General features: G+C 40.1%; 1 protein-coding gene across 2 annotated transcripts in view; it reads left to right on the top strand.

Annotated features, from left to right (window-relative positions):
* The window catches only part of SYT9 (synaptotagmin 9), a 37491-nt gene that overhangs the window by 12524 nt on the left and 6130 nt on the right, over positions 1-18837 (top strand). Inside the window, exons 3-5 of one of the 2 annotated variants that reach the window (XM_008644097.2) lie at positions 16218-16338; positions 17354-17525; positions 18109-18238. In XM_008644097.2, coding sequence (XP_008642319.1) covers positions 16218-16338; positions 17354-17525; positions 18109-18238 — 423 coding nt within the window. Of the gene's footprint in view, positions 1-16217; positions 16339-17353; positions 17526-18108; positions 18239-18837 lie in introns of those variants that run through there. The other variant, XM_017726343.1, reaches the window with a different exon arrangement.

The raw sequence follows: 18837 nt of genomic DNA, 5'->3' as shown, positions 1-18837 counted from the left end.
TTTCCAGTCAGCTTTTGGCCAGTTTTTTTTGCAGTTCCTTGTTCTCTGGAGAGAGGCTGAGAGCTGAACTTTTCCTTCTCTGGAATTTCGGATTTTCTCCCTTTTCTACTGGACTGCCTGATTGCTGTAACACCAGAGCACATCGGGAGGACTTTCCACCGGGCACAGAGGGCCTGGCCCTGGCCCAAGCCCCAGCTCTGAGGAGACCAAAGGGAGGACTCGAACACTTTCCCAGGTTTTTCCTCTACAGCGAAAGATTTTACCATTTAACATTATTTTCCTTTCCCGTGTGCTTGTTAAATAAATAGTTTTATCTTCTTCACTTTCCTTCGAGGAAAATTTATTTTTTTTTCCCGAACCTGGTGGGGGGAGGGGTGGTTGTGCCTTCTCTCAGAGTATATATATATATTTCTAAATTTGGCCAAACCGGAACAATCAGGAAACATAACCTTGCTTGCCAGGCAACCAATTACTGACATTCTCAGAGCGTGTGACTGAAGTCATTGCCCCTCCTGCCTAACATCTCTTCTGTTTCCTGCAGTAAAATTATTCTGGAAGGAGCAGTGAATAGGAGAAACACTTTGAAGGTTAACTCCAAAGAACAAAAGAACAATTCTCCATACTGTATTTTGTACATCTGTTTTCAAAATTCATTGAACTCTATATGTGTTTTCTCTTTAAAAACATGCTGCGGTTTTATAAGTATTTTTAAAAGCCAGCTGTGATTTAATCAACCATCTGATCTGCATTATGATAACTCTTCTGAACAACCCCAACAATAAAATAAATATGTGTGCAGTAAAGTGAAACAAAAGTGTTACAAAAATGATGGAAAAAAACTAGCAGACTTTGGTTTCAAGCACCCTAGAGAGTTATTTATGATCATCAGGAAGAAAGGAATCACTTTAAAATAATGTAAACCTTTCAATATCTGCACACCAGGCACAGAATCTTACAGTAAATGCTAATTTAACAATAAACTTCACTCTATTGGGACCACAACATTTTATGCAGGTAGAAATGAGTAGTGCTCAGGATTAGATCCTGACTCTACTGTGAAGTCAGAGAAAGATTTCCCACTGAAGCTCAGATTTCATGCATATCCTCTTGCTATAGTTTGGAAATAGTATCTTGTAAAAACTACAAAAAGCCAAATGAAATAATGTAAACAGGTAACCTGAGACGTACGTCAGAAAATGCACTAGAACAGAAGAACAAGCAAATTACCATCCTTTATTCCTCTCTGCAAAAGAAATACCTGACAATGACCTACTCAACAAAGATTTGAAGGTACTCCTCCCCCAAATTTCGTGATTAAAATATGAGCAAGCTATCAAATTTTGTTTTGGAGAAAGCAGATAGAGATCTCTCCCTCAGACATTACTTGAGTTCTACATCTGCATCTTCAGTTTCTGACTGGCTGCAGCCATCCTAAGGGAATGAAAACAGATTATTTTCCCTCAAGGTTTCTTCAGTGAGCACCCCATACCCATTCCTTTTGGTACCCCAGCATCCTTTCTCATTTTCCAACTCTTTTCCAAATCCTTCCCTTTACTTAATGTACAGAGCACCAGCATTCTTGGGAAAGCCATAAAAAACACTTCATTTGACACCAAGCTTTCATCATAAAAAAATATATAAAAACCTTCTTATCCTATCCGTAACAGTAATACTTTTTTCATTCCAATACAGATATTTTTAAAAACAAGCCTATCTCTGTCAGTAGACACTCACTGTCTTCATCCCCATCATCATGTTCTTCTCAAAAGTCACTTATTTTAGGAAACCTTCCTGTGCTAAATCAGCACACCCATCCTTGTCTGACAGTTTTAAGTCAGGGTGGTCAGAGATAACTACACTAAATTCTTTCAAAATCATACTTCAAAAAAACTGAAATTGGGCCCTTTTAAGGTATCAGATCAAGTACCCAAAATCAAATTAACAGAGTTCTAAAGTGTACTCACCACTTAGGACAAGCCAGTTCACAACTCTTGATTCATCTAAAAACCATCAAATTATTTAAATTACAAAACTAATCAAGCTAATTCAGCTAAATGGCATCTAGAATGAGAAGGCATCTAAATTGTGAAGGCATCTAAGTGACCGTGAGATTCTAAGTCACAGGCTGCCTAAAAGTGCTACTTTTTTTCCTATCCGTAGGTGAGTATATACTGAATAATACTTTTTATTCTCAATTTAGACATAACCCAGTCTAAGTCTGGGCAGCTCACCACACTCAGCTCATGATTCCATGAGGAAGAACAGAAGAACAAGCTGCAGGAAACAATTTTCCTCTCTAGGTGTGTTTGACATGTACCACGTGTAAGGTAAAACAAGTTAGAAGAAAAGTCTCTGAAGAGGAGGGAGTTCTGTTGACTCATATTTATGGAATTAAAGCACTAAAGCACTTCTATATTTAGTGCTCTCTTTATCTCACATCTTACACTACCCTCTGTGCATTCTTTAAGAGAAAAAACATGCTCACTGAAGTGGCCCTAAAATTGCCTCCAATGCACGTCTAAATAGAATAGGGAGGCACAAACACATCTGACAGAGAACAAGTGTTACAGAAAAAGAGCTGTTACCACACTCTGCACAATCACATCTTCCCCTGCTCATGCTGTAGACACCTGGATGGATGATACACTTGATTTCAGAGTCTGCATTTTCTAAAATGGATTCCTGTCTTCTCTCTTTGCCTTCCTTCAGCTTCCTCAGTCTTTTGTTTAGCTTTAAAGCTTTTTTTTTTTTCTGTGTACTGCTAAGTAGACGTAGTGCTGGGTTGGTAAACTGCCTAGCAGCTCCAAGATTAAAATAGTCTATTTATTTGTACGGTAGGTGGATGATACACAGCAGCAGCATAAATTCTCCATGACCAGATCCACATAGCTCAGGTGTCCTAATGACAGTAGTCCAGAGCTGTCTCTGAAGAAAAGCAAGTAACTGGATTTGCATGAACAACTGGGCAGCACCAGCAGTGAAGATACCAAGAAACAGTGAAATGTTCCTGGTATTGCCTGAGAGAAGTGGATCACCAGAGATTCCATGGCAGTGATTTGGGAGGTGAGGCAGGGAGGTTTACCCTGACAGGGTTAGATAGCAACAGCATCTCAGCATGTCATGCAGTCAGCAAATTTTACAGTCTGTTATGAAATCATCAGTAGCACCTCCAGGAGGAAGCAGAAGAGCCTCATCTCCCATGTTTGCCCCACATACCCCAAAAAAACCATCACCAAAACCCCAACATCTCTCCTAATTCAAATGTGCCATTTTCTTTTTAGCATGGTTTGAGAACCAAAGGTTGAAAACTGTCCTCTTGTCCACACTTCTGGAATGATGCTGTCTAGTTAGCATTAACTTTATTGTCATCCTCATTCTTCCTCCCTCTACTGCTTTAATTCCTTTTGTACTTGGAAATCAGAGAGATTCGAAGTTATAACATAATTTTTCAGTATTGAAGATGTAGGGGCTTCATCCATATTGACTTGTTTAGTAACTGTGTTTTGTAGGATTAAAGTTCATGATTCTGTTCTTCCATTTAACTTGCAATTAAAATGGAATGGCTGTGCAAGGACACTCGAAGCAGTACAGCTGCACTCCTTTGCACCCCATCCATTAACAGAACAGTGCCAGCAGTGAAGCAGTCTCTTTACCTTGGCTGCTTCACTTTGAAATTTGCAGATATTTTCTATATTACCCATATAAAGAAGTAAATAAAACTTCCATGGAAATCATTTTCTCTATTGTTAAAAGTGAGCAGTTTTATAGAGGAGTGTTGCTGGTAAAATGCACATTGTGAAGTTTAGTTATGCATTTGTTCTAATGGAAGGTGACATGGAATGCTCTCAGACATGGTTTTCAGCCATAATGATCCCTTTTCACCGTTTCTCTGGTGGAGGAAACTTTCTGTAGATGGTGCAGTGGAGTCTGGCACTGTTAGTGTTATCCAGGTATTACTGTTATATAGGTTACTGTTACACAGGTGACAGATCAGAAAAAGCCAACTTTTTGTATTAGTGGCACCACTTACTGGCAACCAAGTCAAAGGTAACAGGATTTCAGCATCAGGGAGCTCTAGAAATGAAGCTGCTTTTTGGCAGCAAAAACATGAAGTGTTCTCACTGTTGCCTGACCTGAGGGCGTGCATGACACGACGTGACAGAATTGTCTCCAGAGAAACAAAAGACATGGAGAAATTTCAGCAGAAAGACACTTGATCATTGGCTTTAGAATCACAAGGATACCTAAGAAAAGTACCTATTGAAAAGAAAAAAGTAACTTTCAATAGCAATGAAGAAAATCACTTTGTCACTCATAGGAAAATAAGTAGGAGAAATAGATTCATAAGCCCATGCTTCTTTCCCCACCTGCTAAATTGACACCGAACTTAAAAGGAGCTGCTCACAGAAAATACTGCTTTTGAAAAGTCCAACTTAGGTAATAATTCTTGTATTACTTTACAGTGGGATGAGAAGCCAAAAAGGATCAGAGAGAGAGAGAGAAAAGGCACACCAGGGATTTCATTGAACGTGGATTTGATATCCTGGTATCACAGAATCACAGAATTGTTTAGGTTGGAAAAGACCCTTCAGATCACATAGTCCAACCATTAACCCAGCACTGCCAAGGCCACCACTAAACCCTGTCTCTAAGTGCCATATCTACATGTCTTCTAAGTCCTTCCAGGGCTGGGTGACTCCACCACTTCCCTGGATAGCCTGTTCCAATCAGAATTTTTAAATGATCAGACAGGGTTTGGATTAATGGCACTGCAGTGTTTGTTAACATTTATTTTAGTGGTCTGTGAAAGGAGCACATTATATCCAAGGGGTCAGAGTCTAGGGGCAAAGTGCTGCTTTGCTGCCTGTTTCCAGGGACCAAGGCACATGTGCTTCTCTGGCTTCTGCATTCTTTACACTGGCCACCATAGCTTCCCCACTGAAATCACACCTGGACTGGAATTCCACAACAGATGGCAAAATCTATCAAGAGACATGTGATTAAATAAAAAAATTAAACATATCTCAGAAAATTTCTAGAATAGCAAGCAAGATAGCTACTGCAGCATAGAGTTTGACATTAACTTTCTATTTTTCAAGCATGATATTACTTGGACTGCTCTCTTTTTTGCATCAATTTCTTCGAAATTGTAGAGCAAACTTATACTAGCAGTGGTTTCAGATTTGTGAAAATGGCCTTTCCTTATTACCCATTTTGTGAACGGCCTGTGCTAAGCCTGAGTAGCAAAGTCAGTACGGAGCACCTAATGTGAGTGTAATGAATACATCCCCAATATGTTATAGATGCTTCTGCAGACTGAAAAGAACATTCTTTTGTCCTGTTACTATCACTTTCTCCATCTTTTTTCAGCACTACCCAGGTACGTAGTTTGTCTCCTTCTCAGAGTGATGTGCTCAGAATACACGATAGAACAGACAGCTGCTTTGCACAACACAAAATGCCTGCACTGAGAGTGACATTCAGTGCCAAGGGAAGGTGAGGAACTTTTAGTAGGGCCCAAAAACCTCTGATATAATTTCAAGCCAGTCTGATTAGCTTCTTTTTGTACAGAATGGCCACTGTGCCACTGTGCAAGACTTTGTCCTTAATTAAGACTAGGTCAGGACACCAGGGCTGGCTGCTTCCTGTGGGCTGGGATGTCAGGAGCAGTGGGGAATCCTGGAGCTGCTGGCCAGGACTTGGCCAGCCAGGTCACATCCTACCACCCCAGCCAGGGACCTGGGCAGGTGGGGACCTGGGGGGCAGCCCCTGGCATCTGCCAGCTCCCTAGGGAGTGGGAAGCTGGGCCAGGGGCAGGTGGGCAGGAGCCCTGGCAGGCAGGCAGGGCCATGAAGGGCTCTTGGTGCCCTCAGGGCTCTGACAGACTGATTGCTTTCAGTCCCTGTACACAGACAGATAATGGAGTGGGGTTAGAAGATGGAGGATCTTTTGATGTTTTAGTGGAGCTGTAAGTTCACGTGCAGCCATCATAAATCAAGGTAGAGTGAAAGGCCAATCCATTCATTTGCATACAGATCTAGTTTAAATTGACATTTTCATTTTAACACACTAGGGGAATAAAATTAACAGGCAAGACGTTTTGGATTAAAATATTTTGATTAGTTAACTTCCTTTTAAAGCCAGCTTCCTCCCCTGCAATTTTTCTTGGCTGTATTTGAAATTTTCATTGTTAGTGGTATATGGAGATAATTGAACATATCTTTCAACTTATGTCAGAATGGAAGCAAGAGGTAACTGGCAAATAATTTGTGGTAGAAATAATTTTATGCATTAGAATGGATTTGCTGCTTCATTTTCTTGAAGCTCATGTTTGCCTAGAGATAGTGAACACTTAACATATAATTTAACCTCCACTTCATACAACAAGCCAGCCTTTAGCCTTGAAACCATGGGGGTTTATTTCCTAATCTCTTTCCACCTCTGTGATGTTCACCAAAAGTTTTAAGTCTGCAAGGTTGGCCCACCCAGGTTAAATTGCATGGTAAGGTACTGCATACTACAATGCCATTAACCTCTGCTTCACTTTAGTTTTTTCAGCCTCAGTATTTCACAAAAAATGGAAGTCTAATCCAAACCAATAAAAGCCTGTGGAAAAATTATTTGGCTTGAAATGACAGATCCGGATAGACATTCATTAACAACTTTGTTCCTCACTTTAGGCAACCACTGCCCAGTTTTCTGGATTGCACCATTCAATTGGTTTGTGACACTTCCCTCTGTGAGACAGTCCCTTGTCTGCCTGACCTACCTGTCCTTCCATTTCTACCACCTTCACCTGACATCAAAACTCTTATTTTTCCCAGTGGAAGCTCCCTCCTCATTTCCTTTCAAGAAAGCACTTGCCCTCCAAACATATATTCCTATCTAGGGCAATTTGCATTTCATTGCTATTCCCAAGCTTGTCAAGATTTCTGAAGCACTACTGCCTTCCCTGCAGAGGGAAAGGTCTGAGTCAGCTCTGTGCCAGAGTGCTCCTCCTTAAAGCTTTAGCAGTGGGAAATCAAACCCACCCTCAGGAGGCTTCCCTTTCAGCAGACTCTGGAAGTGCCATTCCAAAGGTGGCATCTTGTGAACACTGACAAGGTGGGATACATTGAGGTGGGAGAACAGGACAAGCAAATATTTCCACAGCACCTTGCTTGTAAACAAACTCACGTCTTGCAGGTTATGACATTTTTATACATCATGAAGATGCAGTTGTTTTTTCTACTTTACAAGCCTTCCCTGTCCTACAGCCACACACACACACACACATGCACCCCCTGCCTCCCAGCACCAACCAGAATTATCCAAGTTAGCCTGTAATGCCTAGAAAACAAGGGCCAGGGCAGACTTTTTCTGTTATTAAATCTATACTGACCTTTCATTTTCTAGAAAGTGACAAGTCATAGAATGATTTAAAAAAGAAAAAGCAGTAACAATTCAAGAAACTAAAATATTTTTCAGAGGAATAGTTTAATTTGCAAGGAGAAACTTAAACTTCAGTTAACTTTTGTCTCTGGGCAACAATGCCATGTAGCGAGCCTTCAGAGCCAACTCTGTACTCACTCTTTTCTTAATAACTGATGAGGAAGTTAAAAATTACTTCTATTAACTTTCTACTGAAGTTTCACTTTCAGAAGGCCTCATTTCTGTTTTTCCCATGAAATCAATTTCTGACACAGGCACACACACATAAACAGGGCAAGTACTGCAGCTTTTCCAGTCATGTCTCTACTGATTTTCATTAGCTCAATTCAGACTATCTCCCCAGTTCATCAATTTAGTTTGGAACAAATTAAGACATTATTTCTATCTCAATAGCTACAGGATAATTCATTAGATTCACTGTTAGGCCCAGATTCAGCAAACCACTGTAGTTGTTGTGAATTGAAAATCTGCATAAAGGATTCAAAGCCAGTAAAATCTATAGGATTTAAGCATGTGTTTAAGAACAAGTACGGGATAAAGTTTATCTGTACTGAATGGAGGCTGTTGTTAAAGGATCTTAATACAGAATAATTTATCAATAAAGCCTTAAATTACTTTAAGAACAAATGTATCCTGTAAACACATCCCAATAACTGAGGATCGTGTGCAGCTCACTGATTGGAAAGTTTCAATTAATCACTGCCACCCTATTTATAGGATATAAATGATGACAGTGGAGATGTTGGTTCTTTAGAGAGATAAGTACATTGACTGCCTGCAGGAAAGGCCTCTGTCCTTGATGCTACTGAGGACATTGTGGCAAGGGAAAGTTAGGAGTATGTTCCTCTCAAGGACACTGACTGGATTTGTTCTGAAGCATTCATGAAGTGAAAGCTTCTACTTTGGCTCCAACTACCCTCATTTCAGAGGTATCTTGAATGACTGGCACAACACAAAGTTGTGTCTGGAGGATCCTACTTACGTGGCCTGGATTAAAGAAAAGTAGTCATGACACAAGGATAATGGAATCAGGGGAGGAAAAAAAACCTACAAACGCTAAAAATCCATGTCAAAAGTTCTTCACGCTCTGAAGACAGAGGATGTGCTGTTGGTTTTACTTCTGATGCAATCTTTATAGAGAAGTTGCCAGCATGCTCAGCACACAGTGAGTGCACAATCCAGAGTGAATTACATAGCAGCATTTCAGCTTTTTCGTATTTCTTCACTGCACTGAAACCATGCTTCAGAATTGCTTGTCAATGTTCTTTCCCAGTAAGTGAAATCAGACATACCAAAGACTTCATTACTTACTTGCTTTCATTTTTAAGGAAAGCATAAAGAAAAGAAACAGAGACAATGAAATACAAAAAAAAAAAAAAAAAAAAGGAAATCACAGTGAGAAAATGGTTAATTTGAAAATTAACTTAAAGCATTAAATGTAGTCTGACATTGATGTATTGAAAGAATAATTATAAAAGATAGGCTATTCCCATTTTCTACTTACTTTACTTAATCACATTTCTGTAGATACAGATTGATTCAGGCATTAATAAATATCTGCTTTACTAGAGTTCATTTCTTTGATTTAAGATGTCATGAAAATAGAATTTTCCAGTCATATCTTTTCTATTCATCTCAAAATATGTAATGAGAAGCAACTGGCACTCTTATAGCCACATGTAAATTCAATTAAAATCCAACATTTCAAAAGAGTTTTTATCAGTATATATTTCTCATAGATATAGCTCAAAATAACTCTTATGATGAAATAATAAAAAATGTAGAGCTAACTTCACAAAGTCTTCATGTTAGATACTCTAGATTTACTATCATTCCCAAACAGATTAGAGTCTATGGGATTTGCATAATACTGTGTCCTGGACATGTTCCTCAGCAGAATTAATATCTTATCACTCAAATCTTACTCCAGACTTCTCAACACAGATGAGCAATTTAATAAATGTATGTCCCAAAAAGCAGATAGCACTTCTTAAGGCATCTTTAAATCATTTAGGCTTAACGCATATACCTAGTGTACTTAACTCATCCTTGTCTTAGCTGAGTGAACCTCGTCTGAAATAAATCCTTGCAAAATTCAAATCCCCCACATTAGCAAATATTAGAATGATGTGCAGTGAAACTTATCTTGCACTATAGCAGTATAATTCCCTTAATTCCAGGAAAGATTTGGAAGTAACCAGGAAGAATTTTTTGTTGTTTAAAATGCAACTAATGCTCCTCAGCCTGGAGGGGAGAAGAGAGAGAGACTTTAATTAAATAGTGGCAGTCTGTCCTTTCTGCCCTACAGAAGCTCAAATGATCCCATCTCATTCCATGACACCTCTGCTCTGTTTCTGTTTTCCAGTGTCCTTTGCAGGGACATGTCCAACTCCTAAAGGAGGCAGCATGCAAAGCTAGCGTTGCCTGAGCTGTACAGCTCTGACACAGCAGCAGGAATTTAGCAAATCTCTAAAACCACTTCTGCTGTGGAAACCTCTCTCAAGAGTTACTAATTTAATGGGAAATAAGCAAGGGCACCAGTGCCTGCTAAGTGCTCCAGTTAATGTTAGGTTGGTGAGATGCATAAAAGTACATGTGGGCACCTCACAACCCATAATTAGTTTTGCAACATAGCAGAAAAGTGAAAAAGTAGTGTCTGTCTTTTTATAGCTGGGGAGCTGAGGAAGCTGGTATAATTGAGACATATGCTTTAATTAGAGTGGCACAGGCACTGCGTGGTGCAGGCCCATCACAGCTCCTCTGTTCCAGAAATACAAAACTCAGTTTTCCAAAGAAATGGGCACAAACCTTGTGAATGCCTAACTTGAGCACAGCCTATCTTTTCCCAGACCAGAGGCAGAAGCAGAAGATAGAACCTATAAATGGTCTTGTTTTCTTCCATCCCTTCTGCCTGTTTTCCATGAGTTTTCATACCCATTCTCTGCACTCAAAGGTATTTATGAGAAGGGAGAGGAGAACTCTGATCCCAAATGTCATCCCCATTTGTCAGAATATCCCGAACAACCAGGTGACTTACACTGAGAAGGTTTGATCCCACCTGAGCTGCTTAATGCAGCCTCAAAGGCATCAAAGGTGAGGCCATTCAGGGGCCCTTAGTCACCATCCTCTTTAAGGTTACACATCTCCCTGTTTAATATGCTGAGTTATACTCACTAAGCAACAGCACAGAGCTGCTGACACAGTACTTGGGAGGGATTTATCCTGCAGGCTAATCTCCAACAAAATGGAGTAAGTTTAAAATCTATAAATACTGTGTGATTATAGACTAAAAACCTACTAATATTACTATTAGAATTCAGCGTTTTCAAAGATACATTTATTTTGGGTTAGTTTTACAGGGGGGAAAACCCGAAACATTTTCTGGGAAAAGCAGGAACACTAACCCTTTCAATAGAAGCCACTGAAAATTATTCAAAAAATAAGATTTTTATAACGTATCAAGAATTTCCACCAGAAACGGAGGAAGAAGGAAGCATAATATGAGAGGGGTGACTGGCTCCATGCTCCTAACAACAATCTGATTTACTGTGAGGTTTCATGAATTACGGGATTCATCCCATTTGCAGTTTTCAGGCAAACCTTGTGATTTACGCCTCTGGTTTGAACTCCCCACCTGGACTGAATACATTTAACTCTCCCAGGTAACACTGAAACATTTTCAAGGAAGAAGCTTCATGCTCTTGCTCCATTGAATAAAGAACTGCATGAACACAGCAAGGGCTCAGACACAAATCTAGGTGGGATTATCAGAGGCTCCCTGTAAAGCACAGCTCACAACATCAAGGCACTCAGCCCTCACCCCGAGCCTGGAGCTGAAGCCTTGGAGCATTGGAAAAGCAAAGCCAATCCCCATCTTGTTTTACCTTTTTTAGCATACGGGAACAGGCAGGTTACAGATTAAAAATAAAGGCTGTGTCTTCTTCCCCTGAACCTGAGCAGTTTTTGAGGAAAATGAGAGAGGGATATGTTTGTTACATTTATTCAGTTCTTTTATGCTTCCTACTGAATGGGACCAAAAGAAAAATAATATAGGGCATATACGTATAAGTAAATTATAATTGCAGTTTAATTACCTTCTGATTATTTTCTTTTGATTATTAATAAAATTGACCAGCCTTTTAGTCTGATTATATTAGGGCTGTCATCGTTGCACTGTAACATGCCCAGTATGGTATTAAAACCACACATGAATGAGCTTAGACACAAATTTGGAAAGGAAAACATGCATGACTTGATAACCTACACTATTGTGAAATCTTTTCCTAGGCAGGAATTTCAAACTGTCTCAGGCAGTGTAATGCCTGTAGTGTCCCATTTTGTGGAGCGTACACAGTAGTGCATAGCACTCCATTCAAACAGGAACTAATCCTTGCAGAAGATCCTACCCTCTGTGCTTGTTAATTCTGTTCCTCGGAGCGACTGCTTGCTAATACAGCACACCTTTAGTGGCAATCCGTGGCTTAAGCCGTGTAGCTCAGTGATTTTAAACTTGTGAAGATGTACACTAATCCTCTCTGCACTCTGATACATTGGCTTTGGTTCTGTTAAAAAGCTGAATCTGTAGAAAAGACCTGTGTGTTTGCTGGACGTGAGGGTCATGCCTGTGACAACGCTGATCTCCAGTCAGAGCATGGTGCCTGTTCTCCTGCAGCTGCCCATCATCAGAGAGATGAACACACACGTGCAAATTCTGGGGAGCAGTCACAGTTTGTGGGACTCTGAAGATCAGTCCCTCATTAAACCTTCCTAACTGAACCTCGAGGACCCATTGTTTGGAACAGTTTTCAATGTTGCCCTTTAATTACAGGAAATGGGGGTAAGACAGGGAGGAATAGCCAGGTCATGGGGAAAGGCTCTCTCTGTTATAAAATTTCTTTCCAAACTTTAGAAAACATTTACAAGTAGCCGGTATGATGGAGTAGTCATTAATTCCCTACAATTTAAAATGAAAGTTTGGGAAGACAGGGCTTCTTTTTCAGACTGAGAGAAGGATTTGCATGGCAAAAGGTGTCTCTACCCTGCTGCTGCCTGCAATCTTCCCTTCAGTCACACTCTCAGGCATTGGCTTACTAACAAACAATCTCACAATCATCTGTGACCTATTGCTACAACACCTACAACTTCTAGAACTGGAAGACACTAAAGAAATCACAGGCTCTGTTTCCAGAATAACTGATTTTTTCCCATATAATGCCCAGTGCAATTTTTCAAAAAGTATAAACAAAGTATTGTCATTGCAGCATTTGCTAAAATATCACAGTGCAGGAGACAATTACTTTTTGATTGTCAAATTGTTCAATCAAAGCTTGTGGGTAAGTACATTATGGCATAATTCCTAATACTGCATTCTGCACATGTGATCCATTCTTCTCCCAAGCAGTTTACTTATGCAGTTCATTTATGCAGTTATATTTTTACTCTCCTTTGTGGTGACCAGTGATAGGACATGAGGGAATGGCAGGAAGCTGTATCAGGAGAGGTTTGGGTTAGACGTGAGGAAAGATTCTTCACCAACATATGGTTGGGCTGAAACAGGCTCCCCAGAGAAATGGTCACAGCACCAGCCTGACAGAGTCCCAGAAGTGTTGTGACAATGTTCTCAGGCATGTGGTGTGACTCTTGGGGCTGTCCTGTGCAGGGCCAGGAGTTGGACTCTATGATCCTTGTGGGTCCCTTCCAACTCAGGATATTCTATGATTCTCTGATTTTTCCTGGCATCTGTACTTAAAACAATTGTGTAGTAATTCATGTACCTATAAACTTCTTGATAAAAACTCATAATAAGTTTTTAAAATGTTCATTCAGGATGATCAAGTCTGGAATGGAAACTTTTGTGTTTGGTAGTGACAATAAAGTATTTACAGTACTCACAGAATGAATGTCACTGTGTGGAGCACTGCAGTTGAACACAGGGTGACTTTGCCACAGCTGGCAATATTGAAGGATGCCAAAGTACACGGTTAAAACAACAGATGCCTGATGGGCTTTTTTGTGTTCAGGGAAAACCTGAGTAATTCAACAATGCTGTCTCCTTCTAAAGGGTAGTGACCAATTCAGGAAAAACAACCTATCAAAATTTGCCAGACTGACAAATTCCCAAAAGATGGCTTCAGTCAATAATTTCTTTAAATGGCTTATGAAATTCTGCTCCCCTCAGAGTTGCAGCACAAGAGGGAATTTCACAGCTATGAATCTCAGCACCTCAGAGCTGGGCAAGTACACTTAAATGTTGGAAGTTGCTCTCACAATGGGAAGGATAAGTGAAAATTTTGCTTCCTGTTTTCCTGGTTATAGGTATCAAGCTCCAGCTGATCACTGGAAAAATGACAGAGATCAGTTATTTTCCTGTAATGTTAAGGGCAGGTGTTAGCCAAGAGAAATTTCTCCTGGATGTGCTGACATCTCTTTAACCTGTAGGACTTCTCACAGCATCTCAAGCAGCACTTTGATCCTCCCACCAAGTGAGTCAGTGACACAGTTTGTTGCAGCAGGTTTGCTTCCAAGTGGGAGCTATCAAGAGGCACTAAACAGGCTGAGTCATAGCAGCCACCTCGATATTGTCCCAGCCTTTATTTGCTTTTCACCTACCGTGAAACACTGATCTTTAGAATGGAAAAGATGGTAGGGTTAAAAGCCAGTTATTCCTGACAAATGGCCCATAATATCAGCCTTTTCCTTCTTTGACAGCATCTCTCTTAAATAGCAGCATGAGGAAAGGACCTACTTTTGAATGAATGAACATGTTTGGTTTTTTCCTTGAATGAGCTCTGAGCTGAAGCAAAGATGCCTCTCTTGAGCAAGGGGTTGGATCAAGTGACCTCTAGAATTCCCTTCTGACACAACACTTTTCTACAACTCTGTGCCAGCAACGCTTCCTGTCCTGCTTATGTCCCCTGCTAACTCATGAAGTGACACAAAGGAACTGCACAGGCTCTGGGCATCGCTCTGTGCAGCAGCTGCCTCAGAGACAAACCTGTGCTAGGGGCTCTTTTCCCTCTCCTTCTATGTCATCCACCACACTTATCTTTTGGTGACTGACAGAGAAGGATCCAGCTTGGGAAAGACGAGAAGCTATCGCACAAAGTAAGTAAGTAAGTAAGCAAGCAACATACACATACTTCACAAGAGCTGTTATTTCCGTTCCCTATAGAACCTGGAATGTAGCTTTGAAATTGCTGGATCAGGTTGTAGGAGCTGGGGGTGGGTTGGACGGTCGGGACGGACGGAGACGAGAGATCTCTGAAGTCAGATCTTGGAACATGTGGTTTATTGCAAAGGGCGTGGTTACGGGGGCTCTGTTTAGAGCTGCCAGCCACAGCTCGGAGCAGGCCCAAGAGAGCAAGAGAGTAAAAGTAAGAGCAAGTAGGTAAACGAAGAGGAGGTAAGTAAGAGTGGAGAAGAGTGGAGTAAGAGTGAGAGAGTAATAAGAGTGTGTGAAGTCCTGGTTACAATACAATAAATCATCTTCTGTACTGAATATTCTAATTGTCACTAACCAATCTAATACAAGATACAAATCCTATAGCATTTACGTACAGCCGGTAATTGTTATATTACCATAAAGTGTTACATCTTAACTCCTAAAAACTACTCTTTGGACCCCTTCTGCTGAGCTAGTAGGGTCTGCTCTGACCCTTGGACCTGCCTGCTAGCAGAGGGTATTGTTCAATCAAGAGGGGATTACCTTCAGTCGGCCATACCATTGTTTTCCAGTTGTTCAGTAACTAAGACTTGGTATCTCAAAGGTGGCTTTCATTTCGATGTCGCTTATAGTTTTCATATTCCCAAAATCTTTTGTCAGGCAATCAATATTTATAAGGCTTTCCTGTTTCATCTTCCCCAACATCAGGTAAATTTTTTTTCAGTCAAGAATGAAATATTAAGTTGCAGGAAGCAGTTCTATGAAAGTGTGAACTCACTGCTCCGTCAAAAAAATGCAAATCACATCACAGAAATCATTTAATACAATCTTTTCTTCGCTAGTTCTTTGATTAAAGAGCTGGATTTCCCTCTTTACAAAAAAAAACCAAAAACACAGTGATGCTTTGTAACTGCAAACAAGGTTTGCACGTTTTCTACTACCTTTCTGAAACCTTGATGCCATTAACACAGGAGAGGGTTACAAATTATTCTATCAATGAAACAGGTGGATAAGCTTACTTGAGGGAACTTGTCTGTGTTAGGCACAGGAACTTGTGGTTGCTATTATTATTATGATCAACAATTAGTAATAACCCTTCCTCTGCTTCTGGTGGAGGCTGTCCCATTGCCACAGACACTTCACACCTATCATGCCTGACTTCATGCACACTTTGAGAGTTGCACAGAGCTTTGCCCTGCCCAAACCATGTTTTTTTTCTGTGAAGGTCTCTGTGGGTTTCCTCCTGCAGACCAGAAGGAAAGGTGCAGACATTTGTGGCTGCTTGTCAGTGATACAGGCAAATCACTGAAAAACATAAAATAGAAAGAAGGTTTTCCAGTCCCTCACAGGGTACCTCATCATTTAAATGTGTGTCATCTCCAAGGACTCAGTGCTAGAAACTATAACCTCATTTACCCTGGAGAGCTTTGCTGGTCTAGCAACATAGTGACTTGAATTTTGTATGCGCATGGATGGCTGGTTTTTTCAGATACGTTTCAGAATGAGAATTCAGCTTTTACTGCATAACTGTAGATCCCCAAAGGTATATTTTTATCTTTAAGTCCTGCTATGAGTAGAAAATTTGTAATTATTGCTTCACATTATCTCTCTTTCCTTGGAACAGGATAACGTGGATCTTGGTGACCTTATGTTTTCGCTCTGCTACCTTCCAACAGCTGGTAGACTAACTATTACAATAATAAAGGCAAGAAATTTAAAGGCAATGGATATCACAGGAGCATCAGGTATGAATGAATTTAAAGCTCAGTGTGGATTTCTGTCCCATTTGCCTCCCAAGATACAGAATTCAACACTGTCAAATCCCAGAATGATTTTCGAGAGGAGGGTTATACTTTGAGCTCTTGAGTTACTCGAGTACAGGAGTTTATGAGAACTAAATAATATATTTTAGTTTGCTCGGTTTAAAATAAGTTTCTCTTTCAAAAAGACTGCAATATTATTATTTCCAATGCCACTGTGACTCAGAGTAGAACAAGGTGGCCAAAATGCATTCCCAACACTGGGAATTTGTTTGTGCACAGTCTGTTAGTTACAGCTATGACACAGAGGCAGACTGACCCTCTCTGACAGTCCCCAAGAGCCACTGAGCCAATTCTGCTGTTGCTGGCATATGGACAAAGCAGTGATCATCCCAGAATCCTCTCAGCAACCCTTTCAAAATTCGACAATAAAAATTGCAAACTAACTTAAATAAGATTTCATAGTTGACTTCTAAATACTAGCAGGGAGTTGTAGAGCTCTCAGAAAGGAGCTACAAAGAAACATTGCTACATTCAGGAGTTTAAAAATAATTACAATTCTCTTGAGAAATATAAGACACTAATTGTTATACTTTGAATTGTGTTTAACCATATATCAGTAAATCCCGTTGTGAAAAACATTGTCATCTTCTGTCTGTTCTACAAATCTAACAAGTAATTAGGCTGCTATAAATGGGCTGTTGTATAAAATAGTCATGTATAACACGCTTCAGTGGATATTTTAATACCCTTTGAGAAGTTGGTACACAACAAGGAGCTTCTTGAACCTAAATTGTTCATTGTAAGCAGCCAGGTAAAGCTTTCAAAGCTCCACTGCCTCTCATGCCTTCCATGGTAACAGAAGCTCAGATTCCAGTCAGGTCCAAGAGATTAATTCCACAAGCACATATGGGCACACAAGTCTGCTCCCTTCACTTTCCATTTGCGTTTGCCTAAAAGCATCAGAAGAAAAGCAACGTTGTTCTTATGATCCACACAGATCCCTACGTGAAGGTTTCTTTAATGTGTGAAGGAAGGCGGCTAAAGAAAAGGAAAACTTCCACCAAGAGGAACACCCTGAATCCCGTTTACAATGAAGCCATAGTCTTTGACATCCCTCCAGAAAACATTGACCAAATTAACTTGTCGATAGCTGTTATGGATTATGACCGGTGAGATACCTGTAGCTGTCAAATACTGGCTGATAAAATCTTGCACACTAGATTTGCATCCCGAAAGAAAATTACCGTTTTTTCCCAATAAGCGGGGAATTAATGTCATGTTGGGCTTGGTAGGAGACTCCAGTTGTTTTTGTTTTGTCTGGCAGAATTTCCTTACTAAATTTTAAAATACAGATTTGCATCCATAACTGACAGAAGTAAGCTATGTATGTGTTTAGCAGAACTGAAGTAGCCAGGCATTTAATCAGAGAGGCCATGCATTGTTCTGTTTGTGCATTTAAGCCTTTACACACATGCTCCATTTGTAAAGTTGTGTCTTAGAGCTTGTTTGCCTTTGCAGCTAATTACAGAACACAGGCAAAGAACCTTTTGTGTGCTGTAAGGGGGGAAATATTAAATTACTCTAATCAGTGGGAAACAGAAAGAGCAAACCTACGTATTTCCTAACGCACTACATTCTTCAGGCAAGAATTAATCCTAAAATTCCAGGATTAATGTTTCTGATAAAATATGTAAATGGTGTGGTTCTGAAGGTAAAGTTTTAAGAAAAAAATATTATGGGCCATTTTCACAGTGTAGGTCACAATGAGGTCATTGGAGTTTGTCAAGTGGGCAACGATGCAGAGAGTCTAGGGCGCGACCACTGGAACGAAATGCTCTCGTACCCTCGGAAACCCATCGCTCACTGGCATCCTCTTGTGGAGGTAAGGCTTTGATTTCCTGCTTCCCCCTTGCAATAATTGTGAATATTCTCCCATACGGCATTAGAAGGTGGATAAAATTTTATGAGCAAACCCAAGATCCACGTGCATGAAGTAAATCCTAGAAAAGGGCTTGGAAATGCTGATGTTAAAATTCAGACGTAACATGCAAGTTAAGTCTGCTCCTTTCAATTTTAGGGGGACAGAAGGTAATTGATGTCTATAATATATATATATACAGGAAAACACCAAGCATTATACACTCAATTAAGGGTTTGGTTTTGTTTTTTAAACAAGATCTTGGGTAATATCTTTCGCTGATAATGGATATAAAGAAATGGACCTTGTTTACAGAACAATCAAGATCTATTCTTTTTTATATACAACAACCTAATTTTACTTCTTTTCTTGTAACAATGTATCATCCATGGCACTAGCACATCCCAAAGGATGCCTAACTGCAGTGAAAAAATATGTTTAAGTGTCTCTGGAGATCTGAGGTGCTGATAAGAAGCGACACAGTCAGAAAAGCTTTTCAAGGTTCCTATGGTTTTTTTTGTTTTGTTTTGTTTTGTTTTTTGTCTTTAGGGCCCTATTCAGCA

The sequence above is a fragment of the Corvus brachyrhynchos genome, unplaced genomic scaffold (genome assembly GCF_000691975.1).
Source record: "Corvus brachyrhynchos isolate BGI_N302 unplaced genomic scaffold, ASM69197v1 scaffold281, whole genome shotgun sequence".
Lineage (NCBI taxonomy): Eukaryota > Metazoa > Chordata > Aves > Passeriformes > Corvidae > Corvus > Corvus brachyrhynchos.
Note: the sequence above shows the minus strand (reverse complement) of the source record. Positions and strands in the feature narration are given on the sequence as shown.